Raw genomic sequence first — 18319 nt, 5'->3', positions numbered from 1 at the left:
TTCGTTCTGAGTAGCGATTATCAATTCCCGGGAGTTCCCAGGAATCAACAAAAGTAACCGACCTAGTGTCAGAAACCTGCTAAACAGAAGGAAGTACCTGCACGGCCCTACGGTCAACCCGGATGAAAGGTTTTCTTAAACAAACGTTCAATTTAATACAAGTCTCCTAGCTGTACAAAAAAAAAGGAACACACGTGAAAAAGAACTCAAAAATCAATAAAAAATGCAATTGTTCATAATGTTCGTAGCAACAGTAGGGGGGTAATATGAATTCAAAAACAAAAACAAAAATTTTTATTAGTCTTTGTCACGTGAACGAAGAACATATCGACTTCTTCCAGGTCGAGTTTGCTCTTCAAATAACTGTTCAGATAGCAAAACAGTGTCCGAACGTTCAGATGACAGTTCAGGACTTGAATTCTCCAATGCTGACGATTCAACAGATGTACCTGGCTGCGATGAATTGTTTTCTATAGGTTGGGCATCACTGAACGGCACATAACGTAGAGGGGTCTCGGTCTCCGTTGCGGCAATTCCAGTTCTGACCCACTTATCTGCTGGCAAAGGAATTGGGACTTTCTTTGTATGAGTGGCATGCACCCAGTTCTTCCTGCCTTCCAACCGAACTGCGGTCCTTGTCGCCAGCAGAACTTGATAGGGTCCCACAAATCTCGGCTCGAGATTACGCTTTCTCCCAAAATTGCGGGTGACTACCCAGTCACCCGGTTGGAGCCGATGTCCAGGACCCTCTGTCTGTGCCGGTAGAGCTTCAAAAACCTGTTGATGAATTAAACTCAATTTAGCAGTCAGGTCATAAAGATAGTCAATCAACATTGGATATTCAAGACTGTCGAATGCCTTAGGCCTCGGGACTCCCCAAATGTTCGCAGGACGGCCGAACACAATCTCATATGGGCTAAGCCCTACTCGAGAGTGCACAGTCGCTCTGGTCGACAAGAGAGCTAGAGGCAGTGCATCGGGCCATGACAGACCAGTCGTGGCTTGAATTTTAGCAAGTTTCAGTTTCAGAGTGCCATTGTACCCTTCCACTAAACCTGCTGACTGGGGATGATTGGCGCTATGGAATTTTTGGTGTATTCCAAGGCCCTTATACACACTCTTCATCACACTCCCCACAAACTCACTTCCGTTATCCGACCATACGATCCGTGGCATTCCATAGCGAGGAAAGTATTCCTTCAGTAGGACTTTTGCTGTGGACAGGGCAGTATTATCCTTAAGAGGGTAGGCCTCAATCCATCTGGAGAACGTGCAAACCACAACCAAAACATATTTCAGGTTATTGCATCTCTCCATATGGATGAAGTCCAATTGGATGACCTCAAAAGGACAAGTAGGAGGAGCAAAATGACCAGGTGGAGTGGGGGTGCCCTTTCCAGGATTATACATCAAGCATACCATACAGTTCTTAACCACCCTTTCAGCACACTTAGCAATCCCATCATTCTTCCATACAGGAGACAACAACTTACATATACCTTTCGCGCTAATATGTGACATGCCGTGGGCCATAGTAACAACGGCAAGCACATACGCATCCGGTAACATCCATCTCTGACATTCTGACAAATCAACCCAACATCCATGCGCGTCTAACTTTCCCGTGCTTTCTTTCCACTTAGTCTTTTCAGTTTCGGTGGTCTCATTCTGAATCGCTTTCACGCTCTACACAGTGTCCTCACACATACCAGTCTCCGTCGGCCATCTTACTGAACTCATAACATACATTCGTGTTGTCAAATCCTTAGCCGTTTCCTTAGCAATCTCATCCGCAAACGCGTTACCACGACCAACATCATCCGTAACCTTTCGGTGCGCGCTGCATTTAATGATTGCCACCTGCTTAGGCAGTGTAAGTGCATCCAATAGATCGTTCACGAGCTGTCCATGTTGGATCTTCGTGCCATGCGATGTCATAAATCCTCTTTCTCTCCACAGTCGACCAAAGCTATGAGCTACGCCAAATGCATATTGACTATCCGTAAACACATTCACTCGCTTTCCTTTAGACAAAACACACGCTCTCGTTAACGCAATCAACTCTGCCGCTTGCGCTGAATTCTGACTCAATCTCGCAGTTTCCACAACCGTACTCAACGTCACTACAGCATACGCGGTCGTCACATCACCATTTGGCAACTTGAAACATGAACCATCAACATACAGAGTACCATCGGGATCTGCCAATGGAGTGTTTTTTAGGTCAACACGACCCTTCGTTTCTTCTTCAGTTCTTAGATAACAATCATGTGGTGCTACATCATCTGATTCCATATTAATCGGCAACAATGACTTGCCAAAATTGTCAACTCGTAACCGGACAACCTTGCGCTCGTCAAGTGTTGAGTTTTCGTTCGATTCAAAAGAGTGTCAACTGCATGCGGAACCATCACCGTAAGCATATTATCCATGACCAGTCCTGCAGATTGCCGAATGGACGCCGCAGCTGCCGTTGTCGCTCTTAGACAACTCGGCAATGCTCTAGCTACTGGGTCCAAGGTCGAGGAAAAATATGCACATGGACGCTGCTTACCGCCAAATTGTTGCGTCAAAACACTCAACGCACAACCCTCTCTCTCGTGAACGTATAGTATAAACGGCTTACTGTAATCAGGAGTGCCTAACACAGGAGTCGAACACAACGCATCACGCAATTCAGAAAAACTTTTCTGACACTCTTCAGTCCATGGCAAAGGAGTCGAAACATCCTTGCACGTGAGAGCTAACAATGGCTTCGCAATGAAAAATTTGGAATCCATTGCCTGCAGTATGACGTGATACCTAGAAAGGCACGCACATCTCTCTGAGTTGTTGGCACAGTCATTCGAGCAATCGCTGTAATTCTTTCTGGGGTCAACCTTCTTCCCTCCTTTGACAATAAGTGACCTAAATAGGTTACTTCTTGACAACAATACTGTAGCTTAGAAGGTGACACCTTGTGATGTGATAGATGCTGTAACAGCGATACTGTAGCAGTTTTGCAAATCTGCTCAGTGTCAGCAGCCACTAACAGATCATTGACGTACTGAATCAAGGCCGCACCAGCTGGTAACACAAACGCGTCAAGTTGACTCTTAAGGGCTTGGCTGTAGATCGATGGACTCTCACAGTAGCCCTGAGGAGCGCGTTTAAACCTGAAGCTGCGACCACCCAATGAGAAGCCGAATAGATCTCTGCTTTCCTCAGCAATCGGAATGCTAAAGAAAGCATTCTTCAGATCGATTACCGAGAACCAAGAGGCAGAGGCTGGAATCAGAGTCAACAGAGCTGTAATGTCAGGCACCACAGGAAATTGTGGGATCACAATTTTATTCACCTCTCTCAAATCAATGACAAAATGATACACAGGAGGCTTGGATGGATCAGTTTGTTTCAAAATAGGTAACACAGGACTATTACACACATTTCCCCGAGTTTCCTCAATAACATCCTTCTTGATCAAGTCATAAATGATTGCTAATAACGCTCGTTCACCATCAAGAGAGATACGATACTGGGGAATACGTGGTAATCTCACATTTGATTTCAAGTGGACAACATAAGGTAATATGTCCAGCAGGCCCACGTCATTGGGACCTGTTGCCCACAAAGACTCAGGAAGAGAACTCAATTCCGGTGGGAGCTTATCAGTTGACAAGTACATAGGAGAGATCACTCTCTGACGCAATGTAAGCTCCACTCCCGCAGGAGAACAATACAGAGTCGCATATAACCGCTTCAACAAATCCAGGCCCAAAAGATTCTCACCACAACCAGTAGTTAAAATCAAAGGAGCTTCTAGCTCACGCGGCCCAATTGTAAGGGGCAAAGGGCTAGAAACTGGATTGCTAACCGGGGCGCCAGAGAATCCAACGGAAACATTCGTTAAGCCAGACAAAGGTGCGCCAGGGAGTTTCGAATGCATGATGGAACTTTTCGCTGCACCAGTGTCCAACAGAAAAGGCTCAACTACGCCCGATGTGGCAACTGCAACGTAAGGCCCTCTCTGATCAACCGGAACTGATACTACTCCCTCTCTTTGTCTGTGGCTGTCCTAGTAATTACCGTCAGCATCAATGTCATGCTCGACGTAATAGCCGTCCACATGATACTGTGCAGATCTACCTGACGATGAATCGCGCTGATCAAAGCAATTGTTCGAATCCGATGAAGTAGTAGAACGCTCATTCTGATTTTGAGAGATACCGCGACCTCTACCACGCGATGCCTGTTGAGGACCACTACGACCACCTCGGGCCGAAACACCATTATTTCGGTCACGTAAAACAGGACAATTAAACTTCAAATGGCCCTCACCCCTACAATATGCGCATTGATTATACCCAAGCATAGATCTTGGTGTAGAAGAGTCAGTACGTGACTGCGTCCTAGAAGACTGCGATTGTGATCTATTCTGCTGTTGTGAGTCATTTTGATTCGAGCGCGGAGGATACGCTTGCTGCAACAAAACCTTAATTTTAAGCTCCTTCGTTTTCTTATCTGCACGATCACTTTCTTCTTTTTCTCTATTTTCATAATATTGAGCCGTGGCCAATATTTGAGCAGTGGTCGAAACAGCCCACGAACTTTCAGAATTTTTCAATTTGTTGCTTAGCTCAGGCAACAAATTCGACACAAATTTATCAACAAACAGTCGCTGACCTCCCTCAGTGCTCATATCCTGACCACTATGATCGATAAATGCCTCCTCAAATCTGGTAAAGAAATCGGAGACACTCTCGTCTTTCTTTTGCTTGCACGCAGACAATTTATCCCAATTAACTCTCATTGCTGGCATAAGTGTCTTCATAAGTGTAATGATTCTTTGAGGCAGAGCCGTAATTAACTGCTCAGGCTTAGCCCCACCAACTTGTAGTGCGTCAGCCGCAGCAAGTGCGGCCCAATCACCGCCCAACTCAGCTACGTGATTCTCTTGACGGATTTTAGCCCAAATCGGTTGCGGCACTACGTTACCAAACAACATGTCGATATCGACAAGGTTCATAACAGTAGCATCCACAAGTTAGGATAACTCCTTATAATAACCTGCCGGAGTTTTCCGGGGGTCAGGCAAAGATTGTTTCACCTGCAAAACTTCTGATCGCTTCCATGGGAGGTGTATCCAAACTCTCTGGAAGAATGGCAAAATTGGAGGATTGGCAGCAGCATTACCTGGCATCCACACTGGGGGTACTTCTCGCATGGGATACTGACCAGGTTGTGCCTCCCAATCCTCAGAATCTTTGTCAAACAACACTCGAGGATGCACTGTAGATCTAAAGGCTAAGAGACGCTCTAAAGCACGTCGGACATTACCACCCACAATCATACCGTTCGAAAACTGATTCTGGAGTTCAGTCATTTCGGGCGGTACATTATCTACCTCATCATTATCCCACTCCTCTCTTAAGGATTTACACATTTCCTCAAACACAAATCTTTGTGTGGGCTCATTAAATTGAGAGAACGTATCATAAACTATGCGCGGAGTATACTTAGCAGGATGTCTAATCCATTTACGCGTCATTTTCACTAATGTCTCACTCTCCCTACCACCAGGAATTTGACTTCGTCTCTGAGAGACATCCGAAACATCGGACCCAAGTAACGGTCCGAAAAGTGGAGAGTAAAGATTAGCAACAGCATTAGGTATGCGACTACGAACAGAAGGAGAAGAGGAGAGAAGTACAGGAGCAGCAACGTGAGGACTGGACGTAGGAGCAGTAGGAGTAGCCAAGATAGCAGAAGTAGCAGGAACAATAGACTGAGAAGGTATAGGCAGTGGAGCAGTAGGAAGAAGAGCAGGTAAGGGAGCAGGGACAGCTTGAGGAACAAGAGGATTCGGAGGAACAGGACCAACGACAGGCTGACCAGCAGCTGCCGGAACAGCAGGTTGATGGACAGGAGGAACCACAGGGGCTGTAGTATCCTGTGCGTAAGGAGGTGGTGATTTCAGTAGATAGGACAACAAAGGGTCCTCTACCAATTCCTCTCCCTTCTTATCAGAACTTGACGGCAAAACCGGATAACATTTAGCCACCGCCATATGATGCAGTCTAGTAAAAACTTCCTTTTCCTTCTCGTCTCTGTCTCGCTGATACTGTTCTGCATTACGCATCACCGTAATGATACCTTCTCTCTTATTTTTCTTAATCTGTTTGATTTCTTTCTGCTTGGCCTCTTTGCGCCATAACCGAAAGGAATCAAACATGGCCGGCCTAGCTTTTTTTTTTAAACAATTTTGCTTCAAGATTATCCAAAATTGCAGTTTCGAAACTACCATGGGGTGGCCAACTAAGGACACCATCATCTTTAGTATAACGGATCCAATAGTCATTATATACGATAGGACCCACTCCGTGTCGACTATAGAGCTCATAAATTGGAGTTCCAACTGGAGGTATCGGACATGAGTCCTCCAACCGGGAATCCGTACCGCAACATTTAAGGAAACCAAACAAAGTACTACGGCCAGGCATCGTGCACACTAACCGAGTTTACAAACTTCAAGGGTTATCGAATTACGATGTCCTCGCAAAAATGCAAGACCCTCGGTTTTTGGCAATTGCAATCGTCAAATAAAAACCCAACAACTAAGAACCAACAACTAAGAACCACAAATGCAATGGAACCATGCAAACAACCAAGTTTCAACAACAACGACCAAGGATACTGGGAGCGACCCACAAATACTTAACTGAAAGAACAATGGCGTCACCAGGAAGGCCCGTCTATCGTCTCGCCATACAAAGGACTACGCCAGGCGCCAAAACAGGTCGACAGTCAGGGCATCAGTCCGTCGCAGCCGTCAGGAGGCGGGAATCTTCGCGGAAAAAGTCTTCGGACCACTTATTTCGACAACAGGATCGATGAAGCGGGGTGCACCTTCCCTCGGAGATTTCACACGAAGTTCCTCACGATCGTCGGGCTTTGGACCGGTACCGCTGATGTCGCCCCACGTTGGGCGCCAACTGAAGGACTGGGCTATTCTAAGGCCCAGCGGTGCCAGGGGACAACACCTGAAACCTTCGTGGGTTACCTGTTCCGGCATACAAATCACAGAGACACGGGACACTTCCTCCGGCGTCAAAGATCAGCGTTTATTTACTGCAGGGATACAGAGATCGCAAGAAGTACACAAAGTGTAGGTTCTGAGAGACTGCTTCGAATTGCAAAAGTGGATCGCTCCTTTTATACACATTTTCGTCATTGCACAACATGGCGAACAAAAGGTTACAACTCAGTTCCCACAGTAAACTTCAAAAGGGTTGCTTTCAAGTTTTCAGGAGCCCGGAACATAATTACAGTAGCATCGCCGATTCCCAACTGTAAAAGTACGTTATCCCACCATTAGGCACATTCCATTCTGGCTGTAAACGAGTTAAGGAAAAAGACAGAAACAGGTGCAAGGAAGACAAAGACAGACAACAGATTGAAAAAAGAGTGTAGGGGGCAATATCGGAAGCATGATCGCAAGATCAAAGGATTCGTGCCTAATGCATGCACGACTGAAACAATAGACCGGCACGGCAAGATGAGCCTCGAGCGGAGCCATCTGCCTTTGCCGTGTCATCCCCCTCGTCATAAAGACACACTCAAAGGACATGTGTCTTCCGCAAGAGCTTGGGAATCCCAGGGTCACGAAGCGGACATGGTCCGTTCGCCGGCTACGTGAGGGCAAGAAACAAAATGGATGCCGTATCTAAAATGGAACCCGTGGGTTCAGATGGAGAAACCCACGAATAGGACGATTGATGCAAAGTAGAGTAGCGAAAACGCGCACACCCACTAAACTCGTCATTTGCAGTTCATAGATACCAAACTCTTCCATATTCGAACAAGTAAAAAATGTCATTACGATTATCACGGAACCTCACACAAGGAAAAATAAAGATATTTCTCTTTGTTACACCTCTCCAGAGAAGGCGTATCTTTTTGGGGCATTTCCAGGTTTACTAGGTTTGGAAAATCTGGAAATGCATCAAAAACCATTTGTGTTGTGTGGGAACACCCACGCAGCGCCATGGAGCGCCTCCCTTGCGCAGAGTAATGGAGCGCAGTGATTTGCATTGGATTGCATTATTCCAGATTAAAAATCTGACTTAGAGGCTTGCTTCACGCATGAAGGGCGTTGTGTGGTGCCAGTGTGATGCAAACCTCTCATAAAAATGGCCCGAGTCTTCAGTGACTCTTCTTCTCTGGTATTTATTCTCATTTTGCTTCATTGAATCCTTTTTGTTATTTGAATCACATTCCCATGGTGTCTCCTTTATTTGTGTCTATATGATCCTGAGAAGGTAAGAAGAGGAGAGCAGGGATAATGAAACCTAGTTTATATGTTGGATAATTTCAAATGTAGTACTTACCTCTAATCCTTTATGGAAGTTTAATGTTCCTGTCGATTGTGTTTTTTATTTTTATTGAAGGTATGTAAATGTAAAAAATGTAAATTGATACTTGTATAGCGCACTACTCACCCGCAAGGGTCTCAAGGCGCTTGTACGAATACCGCTGTGTAACCCGTCCTGGCTTTCCCTGTGAGGCGTCCACTCCTGGGCACCCCCAAGGTGAAGGCCAGGCATCCTTAGCGTTGTGGGGGCCGTTGTGGAGATTAAGCAAGCTATTGCCCAGAGTTGCAGAGTGGGACCCATGATTGGAAGAGGCACCCAGGCGAGAATTATCAGGTCCGTGGAATTTTGAGCCCAAGACCCGCCGAGGCGGGGAATTGAACCCTAGACCTCTGCATCAGGGTCTGCCGCTCTAATCATCGAGTCTGTGTGAATACCTGATTCGAATTGTACTTATAATTAGGAGGAATTAAGAAATGGAAGATAATGTCATCTGAGAAGTGAATTTATGACCTTTTTTGGGGAAATGAAATTAATATCAAGCTGTCAGATCCAAATCTGGTTGAATGTCAGAAGATAAGATACAGAAATATTGTGTAATTAAGAATTTTAAAGTGTATCTCCAAAAATACCTTCCCATGGGATGCAGATTTTCTCTAATGAACCCAGATGAAGCAATATATTAGTAGAGGACATTTGTGTCAGGCAGTAGTTTCCCCCTGGTGTTCTAGTACCCCCTCCCCCCTCCACATTATGTGTCCGGCCGCTGCGTGACATGTATTCTTGCTAGGGCCCCGTCAGTGGTGTTAGTGGACGCTGGTGTCAGTAGGTTTCCAGGTTTTGAATGGGGATGGTCACAGTTTTTCATATTCCAGCACAAAACGGCTTATCTCAGGTTTCCACTGGAGACCCAGAGCCAGAAGAAGTTACTGTCTTTATTTTGTGTTAGTTATATTCAGAGAACACGTGGAAGAGGTAATACTGCTGTTGATGCCTCTTGGCTTGTGGCTCATCACTCTAAGGTGGCTCCATTCTCTCTGCAGCATCAGTGTTCTGTCTCCATGCTATCTGTATGATCTTTTTTGTTTTCCTTTCTCCTCAGGGAGGCATTGGTACTGTCCTGAGGGGTGGGCCCTGAAGGATGAAAAGTGCTATTATAAATCACCGGTGAGAGGCAGCTGGGGCCATGGCATGTCAGACTGCTTCGCCAGAGGGGGTTACCTGCTCATCTCTCCATCTTACACTCAGGTAGTGACATTCACTGTATTCCTGTGTCTGCTGAAATGCCTAGTTTGATGCATTATCTGTTTATTGACCCCCCTTGAATATATTTTTCAGTGTCTGTGAAATCAACTGTGTGCCCAGGAGCGGGTGCAATCATTTCTTCGCTGCGCTTCTTTTCTTTGTCACTAACTTACCAGGCTGGTTTCCTGTGTGTGAGTTTCAGTGATCTTCAATTGTAAACTTTGATGTTGATATTTTGAGACCCCTGTGATGCGCAGTGGAAATTAATCATTGCCCCTGGCCACCACTATCCCTTCACAGGTCAATCTTCCCACATCCACTTCCAACGAAGCCCTTTATACCTCCGCATTCAACCGTTTCCTCTACATATCCCAAGGCCTGTATAGCGCTGATAAAGGGTAATAATTTGCCCTTCAGGTGTGGTCACAGGCTACCGTCACACTGCTTACCTGAGAACAATGAACACAGATGTGAGCCGAGGAAATAGTGTTGAAGTGGCACTTTTATTCATTAATTCATTAGCTCAACAGAGAACATATTCATCAACTCATTAGCTTGTAGGAAGAATATTTAAAAACCTGACTTAAATCCGTCAGAAATAATACACAAGTACGCTTTTATAGTGTGCAAGAGCCTAGGAGGCCAACCTTAAATGAGAAAAACAGCCATGCAAGAATTACAGTTTTAAGGTACATTAAAGGCAATGAATTGGGTGAGGATGAAAATCCAAGAATAAATGATGAGATCAAAAAGGTAAAAAGTCATCTAGATTGGGTTGTGCCACCTGAGAATAGGCTCAGAAGTCCCAATTCAGATAAACGGCCGGAGAACCCACGCTTGTGCAAGGCACTGCAGAAGAGTTCTGGGCTCCAAGTGGGGTGCAGGACCTATATACCTGTTCAACGCAGAACGGTTTAACCGCATTGATGTAGGTGCTGGAGTCATACTGGTGTAGGTGCTTGACCTCACGCCTACAGTTGTGTTGCTAAACCCTAAGAACGCAGAAGTGGTGACCCATTGGGACAGGTGTTTGAGCTGGTGGTTGACTATGCTTGAACGCAATTTATAAACAAAGAAATTTTTTAGCGTAAATATCTCGAAAAATATATGCGAGAGCGGAACTTAAAAACAGTTGTTATCATTGCAAGGTGCCGTCGTGGGTTTCGTTTGGGCAAGCTTGGAAAGTTTCAAAATAAAAATGAAGCAAACAGTACTCATGAAATGTCAATGATGTACCAGCTGGTCTCGTGTGTGGGTGTGATGCGCAGTTCTTGCAAATGTGGAAAGTTTCTGTAGTTCTGTGGTTGCCCAAACTGCCTCGCCATGTCCAGTACAAAAGAAATGCATGTTCAAGAACATCAGGCCTAGTAAATTTTATTATCAAAAATGGTAACATGAGGCAGTGGGCTTTGGTTTGGGTCTATATGCAGGTGTGTCAAAGGATATGTGGGCTATCACATTGATTGTGTGTGATAAAAATGGTCAAGATAGCACATTTCCAGATTTCAGCTTGCAGGGCCTATAGAGGGACCTTCATGCTGCATGGGTCGAGCAGAATGCAATGTTGGGTAAAACGTGATCCTCCAACAGCTCACAGTCATCTCTCACAACTCCTTAACAGGTCTACCACTTGCCTATCCTTTCACTGCAAGTGCCTTTTACCTTCTCCCTTTCCTTCTCAGATCCACCTTCTCAGAAGATGATGCCCCTCTTCTGACTACTTCCCTACGCAACCACCATGTGCCATTGAACAATAACTACAAACCACCCTCCTGTCATGCTACACATCAGCACTCACAAGTCCACTCACAACCCATGGCTCAGCATGAGACTTCTCCCCACAATCTCTGTCAGATAAGTTCTCCTACCACCATTGCTGCATTCTCAATCAATATTTTCCTTAAACCGAAAGCCACAATGTATTCACCACAAGCCCCTGTGTCTGATATAAGTGGTTCCATCCTGTGAGATGCTCACACATGACTATCCTAATGTACCCTCTTTGTAACTCATTCCTTTCACTTCCAGCACAGCCCCTGCCAACATGGGACTGACTCCAGACTTTAACAGAATACCAGGATTCCACTGAGGGCCCTGGAATAAGAATACCAAATGTACTGTGCATTTACTGTAGAAATATGGAGCCACCGCTGTCTAGTACTATGTGTGTTTGGGCTAATGATAGAGGTAGTGTGTGGAACATCTTGCCCAATACTGCACATTGTCTTGTGACCCTTTAAACATGCCAACATTTGGCATCCTTAAACTGCCACAGATGCCCCTCTACTAAAACCTAACCTTTTTTGAACCTCAGGAAAGGCATGTCTTTTGTGAATGATTTGGTCTGTTTCAGTTTACAGATATTTTATAACTGGCAGTTTACAGTTAAGTTATTGTACTGCCCACCAGATAGAAAAATATAAAATAAAAACAAAGAAATGCCTTCATTTTTATTTCCGGAGTGGTGGTGGCAAATGTTTATATTTTAGTTCAACCAGGGAAATAATAACACTCTTATTACACTCTAGGCATGATAAGAAAACACATTATTGAAAGGAGATGAGTTTATATGGGAACCTTCTTCCTTTTCTGACTTCAAAAGTATTCTTGTTTCAGGAGGAGGGAGGCTACAGAGATGAAATTGCCAAAGAGATTTACTTTGAGGTGTAAAGTGGCTATTCACATCCCTTTACCTGTCCCCTGGAGAGCTTGCAGGATGTCTTTGAAACATGAATGGATAAGTTTACAGTCAGGGAAAACGAGAGCAGAGGGTAGAACATTCCTAATTTCCTCAGAGGAGCTTGTGGTAGGCCCTTCGGCTCTGGTTCATTGCGATGTACCGTCTGATGCCGTGTTGATGGGATCCCAGTGCTTAGATGAAATGGACATGTTACAGCTAGATAGATGCAGGTGAAGAAGATTGTGACTCACAATATATTCTCGGCTTATAAGAAAATCATTTGTTTGCCGGATATCCCCATATTAACCCCTTCAGTGCTCGTGACGAGACCAGCTCGTCATGAGTCACGGTGGAGCTGTGCTCATGACGACCAGGTCTCGTCATAACGGCTCCGCTCCGCCCACGCACTGTTAATTCCCCACCTGTGTGGGTCAATAAATCAGTGGGCGGGGTCGTGACGAGACCAGGCTGTCATGAGCACAGCTACAGAGTGATTCATGACAAGCTGGTCTCTTCATGAGCACCACGGCCCCACACTCACCCCCCGCCCCCGCATCATGGGGGAATTACCCCAGCAGCGAAAGGGGTTAAGGATGTATTTGCTTGTCTTCTGATGTCACAAAGACATATTAGGCATAGCTTGCAAACTCAGCACCACTCTTTGATGCAAGGTATCCATCTTAACCTTCTGAGACCTCTCTGTAGACCTGACTTTGACCTTCCTCTGAAAAATATCTACTATTAGGATCTCCTTATTTGTTTACCAAACTCTTGATAATGCCACCTTAAGTTTCTATCAAGACCTCTTGAAATTCACGAAAGTATTTGTTGCATTTAATCAGAGGGTACTAATATCTGTTCCATTTATCTCATTCCCTTACAAACCAAGATCATTTAGAAGACAGCAAAAAACAATCTTTCCAAATCCCTTGAATGTTAAAGTCCGCGCGGTGCCTGCCACATTGTGCAAGGAAATGCCCAGTTCACAACTGGCTCACCCACCACAGAGGGGGCCCGTAATGAGCCCCCCAAAGCCAGCCACTGCCAGCCTTTCCATAAATGCTGCTGAGGCTAGCATCGTGATCGGGCGTGTGGTGCCTGCTAGGCACTGCCACCATATCTCCCGTTTAAACTGCTCCACCAGGCAACCGCAACTATTGCCTGTGGCGGAAGCGTGGTGGGCGCTTTTTGGGCCCACCACACTTGGGGGGGGGAATGGGAGCCAGATAGTAGGGGGACCGCCACCCCCTGCCCGGCGGTGGCAGTCTCTCTGCCATCGTAATGAGCCCTTTAGTACCAATCTGAAAAGAGACTTTGTTTTTTTGACAAAAAACTCTTGTCCGCACAGGACAAACCTGAAATTCAGTCTGAGGACGTTGACCTGTTGTCTCAACATATAGGGGTGAGGCCGGGTGACCCCACTATACCTGGGAATAAAATAAGCTAAACATAAATGTGGTATATTGTGGGGAAAGATCATACATAGGTTAGCACCACAATGAATACTTAAATTAGTCACTGGTATATAAGTATATTTTTAAAATATCCAATTTTTTTGCTTAATGGTGGCATAATAATCTTATCTCCTAACACTTAATATCTGGAGTATTTGTCAGAACCAAATAAACAAAAAGGAAAGGAAAAGAAATGAATCGCCAAGATTTTAAAGACAAAAAATAGTAACAACTAAAATACAAGCAATCTTGATTCAGTCTTCCATTTATTTTGAACAATATTGTGGCTACACTCCTTATTTACTGTGCTGTCCATATAGGAGGTTGTCCTTTGGACGGTGTCACATACTGGGAAACCCTGTCCTCAGTCTATTGGTTATGTGTCCATGAGGTTATTTAGTATATTCATGATCTGATAACTCAGAAGGAAAATGTTGATACGTTTTGGCCCCTCATTTATGAGGGCCTCCTCAGGCCATTGGAAGAAGGAAGTACCTTTTCCACCTTATAGCTGAATGTGCTATTGGTGCTTTGCTGACACTGTTTGCAGGGCGCCACCTCGCTTTGGTAAGTGGATGGTCCTGAAGTTATCCGGAGCTGGAGTAGTACATCTGGAAGCGGTGAAGTTCTTCGTCCGCTTGTGCCAGTCCTCGGCTGTTCCAGGAAATCATAGGAGTGAGAGTTGTTTGTCTGTAAGCAGCAATGTACTTCGTCTGCCTCAGCCGGTCCCAGTGTGGCTGGCTTTGCTGAGAGGTGCAGCGATCACGTAGGCACCTGTAATGCAACCCTGGCGCGTCTGTTGGTCAGAAACTTTTTGCAGTCAGTCCACATGAAGCTCAGGAGGCCTGAAGCAAATGTTTTCTCTTGAGTTCCTTCATTGACCCCATGAGAGTGTTGGATTATTTTATCAGATGGCTTTTTTTGGGAGTGGCTACATCTACTCTCCATGACAGTGGGTGGTGGTGACAAGTCCTCATTCAGACCAACTGGAACCATTAGTATCAAGGATAATGAGAAGTCTTTTTCCTCAAAAGACAGAGGGTTCATTGTCCTTCACCTGCATGGGATCTACCATAGGTATTAAGAGTGCTCCTCGGTCCTCCTTTTGAACCACTGGAGAAGGCTGATGACTACTTTTTGACTGTTAACGTAGTATTCTTAGTAGCCAGTCAGTCAGTCAAAAGTTAGTTTTTTTGTCAATTAAAACCATAAACATTGCTAAAAATATACAATAAATGTTACAACCAATAAAAAACAATCTACATATAGAATAATAATGACGCAAAACACATGGCCAGAGCGCCTCCGCATTTTGTGAGCCCAAAGAGCCTAGCATGTCCAAGCAGTCGTTCCCTGCAGGTAATTGCCTCCCGTCTGTGGAATGGCCTTCCCTTGGACCTCAAACAGGTTAAGGATCTCCTTACCTTCAGGAAATGGCTCAAGACATGGCTTTTGCAACTCTAACCCGTTTTTTTCTGTTTGCTGTCTACCCGTTCCTCACACTATGATTGTTATGCGGTTCTTTGCTCTTGGGAGTAGCCGTGCGCTTTATAAATACCTAACTAACTAAGCCACCTCCCTCCTCATGGCTGCCAAAAGGCACATGAGGTGCTAAATGATTGAGTGTGAGCAGTACCTTGACTGGATTAACCAATCAAGTAAATGCCACTGTGCTTGACACATTTTTTCACTAAAACGCACAAAGACAATGGGGTTTGTGTTAACCTAATAACGCATGAAGTGCCGGTTACACACTGTAAACATTTATCAAGTAGACTTGCTAATCAAAAAAGCGTATACAGTGCCAGCGTGCTAATATGGTGTCAAGGATGTAATTTGTGCTCACATGATGTGCATCCAACTAATCCCTGTTCTTTGATGCAGGTGTCCCTTCATCTAAAACACCTAACTGATCGCAATCCCCAGTATAAGGCCACTAAAGGCCAAATGCCTGTAAAACTTTTAACAATGATGCATGTCCTTGGAGCAGAGGGCCAGGATAAGGACCAAATACAACCTATGTCTCTCTATCAGCCAGCATTTTATGGTAGAAAAGGGCATGATAGGGACCAAATAAAACCGTTGTCTCTCTAGCAGCCCACCTTTATGTAAACCCTTTGGGTGGACCTGTCTTAGCTGACCACCATATCCCAAGGATAAGCCAGAGCATCCTCTTTGACCAGGTCCTTGAAATGTTAAGAATTGCACCAGTCGAATGTTAAGCATTGAGTTCCTTGGATCCAGGCATGCTATTGCTGCTGATCTGCAGCCATTTTCACTGCTAAAAGAGTAAGTGAATTGGAGTTGTTCTTAAAGTCTGGACCCTTTCTGAAGGTTTTGACAGACAGGGTGGTTTTGAGACTTAACCCTATGTTCTTTCCAAAGCTCCCTTCTTTTTTCATCAGTCTAGGGAGATGGTTGCCCCAGTCTTAGTACCAGATCCTTAGACAGGGAAAGAGTCTTTGTTGCAAGTTTTAGATATGCAAAGAGCTCTCCTAATTTATTTGAGGGGAACAGAGGTTTTCAGAAAGGTGGAAATCCAGTTGGAAATGGTTTAAAATCACCCATCTCTATAATGAATAGATTGAATAAGCAGGCAAATATGCTGGCCTGCGAAACTCAGGGTGGAGAGGTGGCTGACCAAATCCAGGGAAGAGCAACAAGGAGTATGTCAACACCTAGGGCATTCTTTAGGGGCTATTATGGTTGTCTCCTGATACTTGTATGGACCATTATAGGTTACAGCTGTGGGGCAATGCTTCAGCAGCATTTGTTTCATCAGCTTTGAGTGGAATTTCACATATAAAATATGAGGTAACATATTAAGTGTTACCTCGGATATGAGATTGTTTAAATGTAATTAAAATTCTATATAGGCATCTGTATTTCAGGAGTATGTGATAAATTTTATATAAGGTCGGTTGGAAAACGAGGCAGCATCTGTGAGGCCTGCACAAATAACATGACTACATTTGTCCTTCACTGGGCACCAAACACCCAATTGTAGCGCCTGACTCTCAGAGGGTAGTGTTGTAGAGCAGTCTAGGGCTTACTTAAGGGAGGTGGTGTGGGCTAGTAATCGCCATTTGCAGGTGTGCAAAAACAACACTTAATAATTGATTGTCCAGTCTGTACTTTGCTTTAAAAAAACTAAGAGTACATTTATTATACACACACCACTCAATACTATGCACCAATTTACAAATGTACATAAGCTGTTGGAATTACTTTGTGACACTGCATAACATCTCCACCCCTCCCGCAGGGGGGGTTGTCTAGTACCACCACTCCCATTTATGCACATCATCTTGCCCCAATGCAGTTAGTTGAACATAACCAGGAGCGAGGGCCCTGTGCACTGGCACCCTCCCAGTGGTGACCCACCCCATTATCTCGATTCAGAAAAGGGGGTGGTGATGAACAGAGTGTCTGAATTAAGCAGACCACTCTTACCCAGTCCAAAGATCAGGGCTTGATCCATCACCGTTTTTTAGCTCACTGCACCATCCCAGCTCAGAACCTGGCTATATGCAAATTAGTCTGTCCCTGGCCCAGTGCATCATGGGAACAGGGCAGACCAAACTACCAAGCCAATTCTTATACTGGGAAGGAAACAAGCTACCGGGGACCGGTTTCTGGCATTTCAGCCGTCTTCGGCCCGGCTTGCTTGAATCCTGATGGTGCAATGAGCAAGGGACTCACATCTGAGTATACCCTTCCACGCTTATGGTAGACAAAAACGATTCAGAAAAGGGGGTGGTGATGAACAGAGTGTCTGAATTAAGCGACCACTCTTACCCAGTCCAAAGATCAGGGCTTGATCCATCACCGTTTTTTAGCTCACTGCACCATCCCAGCTCAGAACCTGGCTATATGCAAATTAGTCTGTCCCTGGCCCAGTGCATCATGGGAACAGGGCAGACCAAACTACCAAACCAATTCTTATACTGGGAAGGAAACAAGCTACCGGGGACCGGTTTCTGGCATTTCAGCCGTCTTCGGACTGGGTAAGAGTGGTCTGCTTAATTCAGACACTCTGTTCATCACCACCCCCATTTCTGAATCGTTTTTGGCCACTATAGGTGTGGCAGGGTATACTCAGACATGAGTCCCTTTCTCACTGCACCATCAGGATTCAAGCAAGCCGGGCCGAAGAAGGCTGAAATGCCAGAAACCGGTCCCCGGTAGCTTGTCTCCTTTCTGGTGAAGAATTGGCTTGGTAGTTTAGTCTGCCCTGTTCCCATGATGCACTGGGCCAGGAACAGACTGATTTGCATATAGCCAGGTTCTGAGCTGGGATGGTGCAGTGAGATAAATAACGGTGATGGATCAAGCCCTGATCTTTCAGAAAGGTGGAAATCCAGTTGGAAATGGTTTAAAATCACCCATCTCTATAATGAATAGATTGAATAAGCAGGCAAATATGCTGGCCTGCGAAACTCAGGGTGGAGAGGTGGCTGACCAAATCCAGGGAAGAGCAACAAGGAGTATGTCAACACCTAGAGCATTCTTTAGGGGCTATTATGGTTGTCTCCTGATACTTGTATGGACCATTATAGGTTACAGCTGTGGGGCAATGCTTCAGCAGCATT

The 18319-nt window shown here is 45.1% G+C and overlaps 1 protein-coding gene across 7 annotated transcripts in view; it reads left to right on the top strand.

Moving 5' to 3' along the window:
• Nucleotides 1-18319, top strand: part of LOC147725910 (C-type lectin domain family 12 member B-like) — a 270787-nt gene that overhangs the window by 175166 nt on the left and 77302 nt on the right. For all 7 annotated transcript variants that reach the window (XM_086962824.1, XM_086962826.1, XM_086962825.1 and 4 more), the window contains one exon: nucleotides 9451-9596. In XM_086962824.1, the coding sequence (XP_086818950.1) occupies nucleotides 9451-9596 (146 nt within the window). The remainder of the gene's footprint in view (nucleotides 1-9450; nucleotides 9597-18319) is intronic.

The sequence above is a fragment of the Lissotriton vulgaris genome, chromosome 3_1 (genome assembly GCF_964263255.1).
Source record: "Lissotriton vulgaris chromosome 3_1, aLisVul1.2, whole genome shotgun sequence".
Lineage (NCBI taxonomy): Eukaryota > Metazoa > Chordata > Amphibia > Caudata > Salamandridae > Lissotriton > Lissotriton vulgaris.
This window is presented reverse-complemented; position numbering and strand designations above follow the sequence as displayed.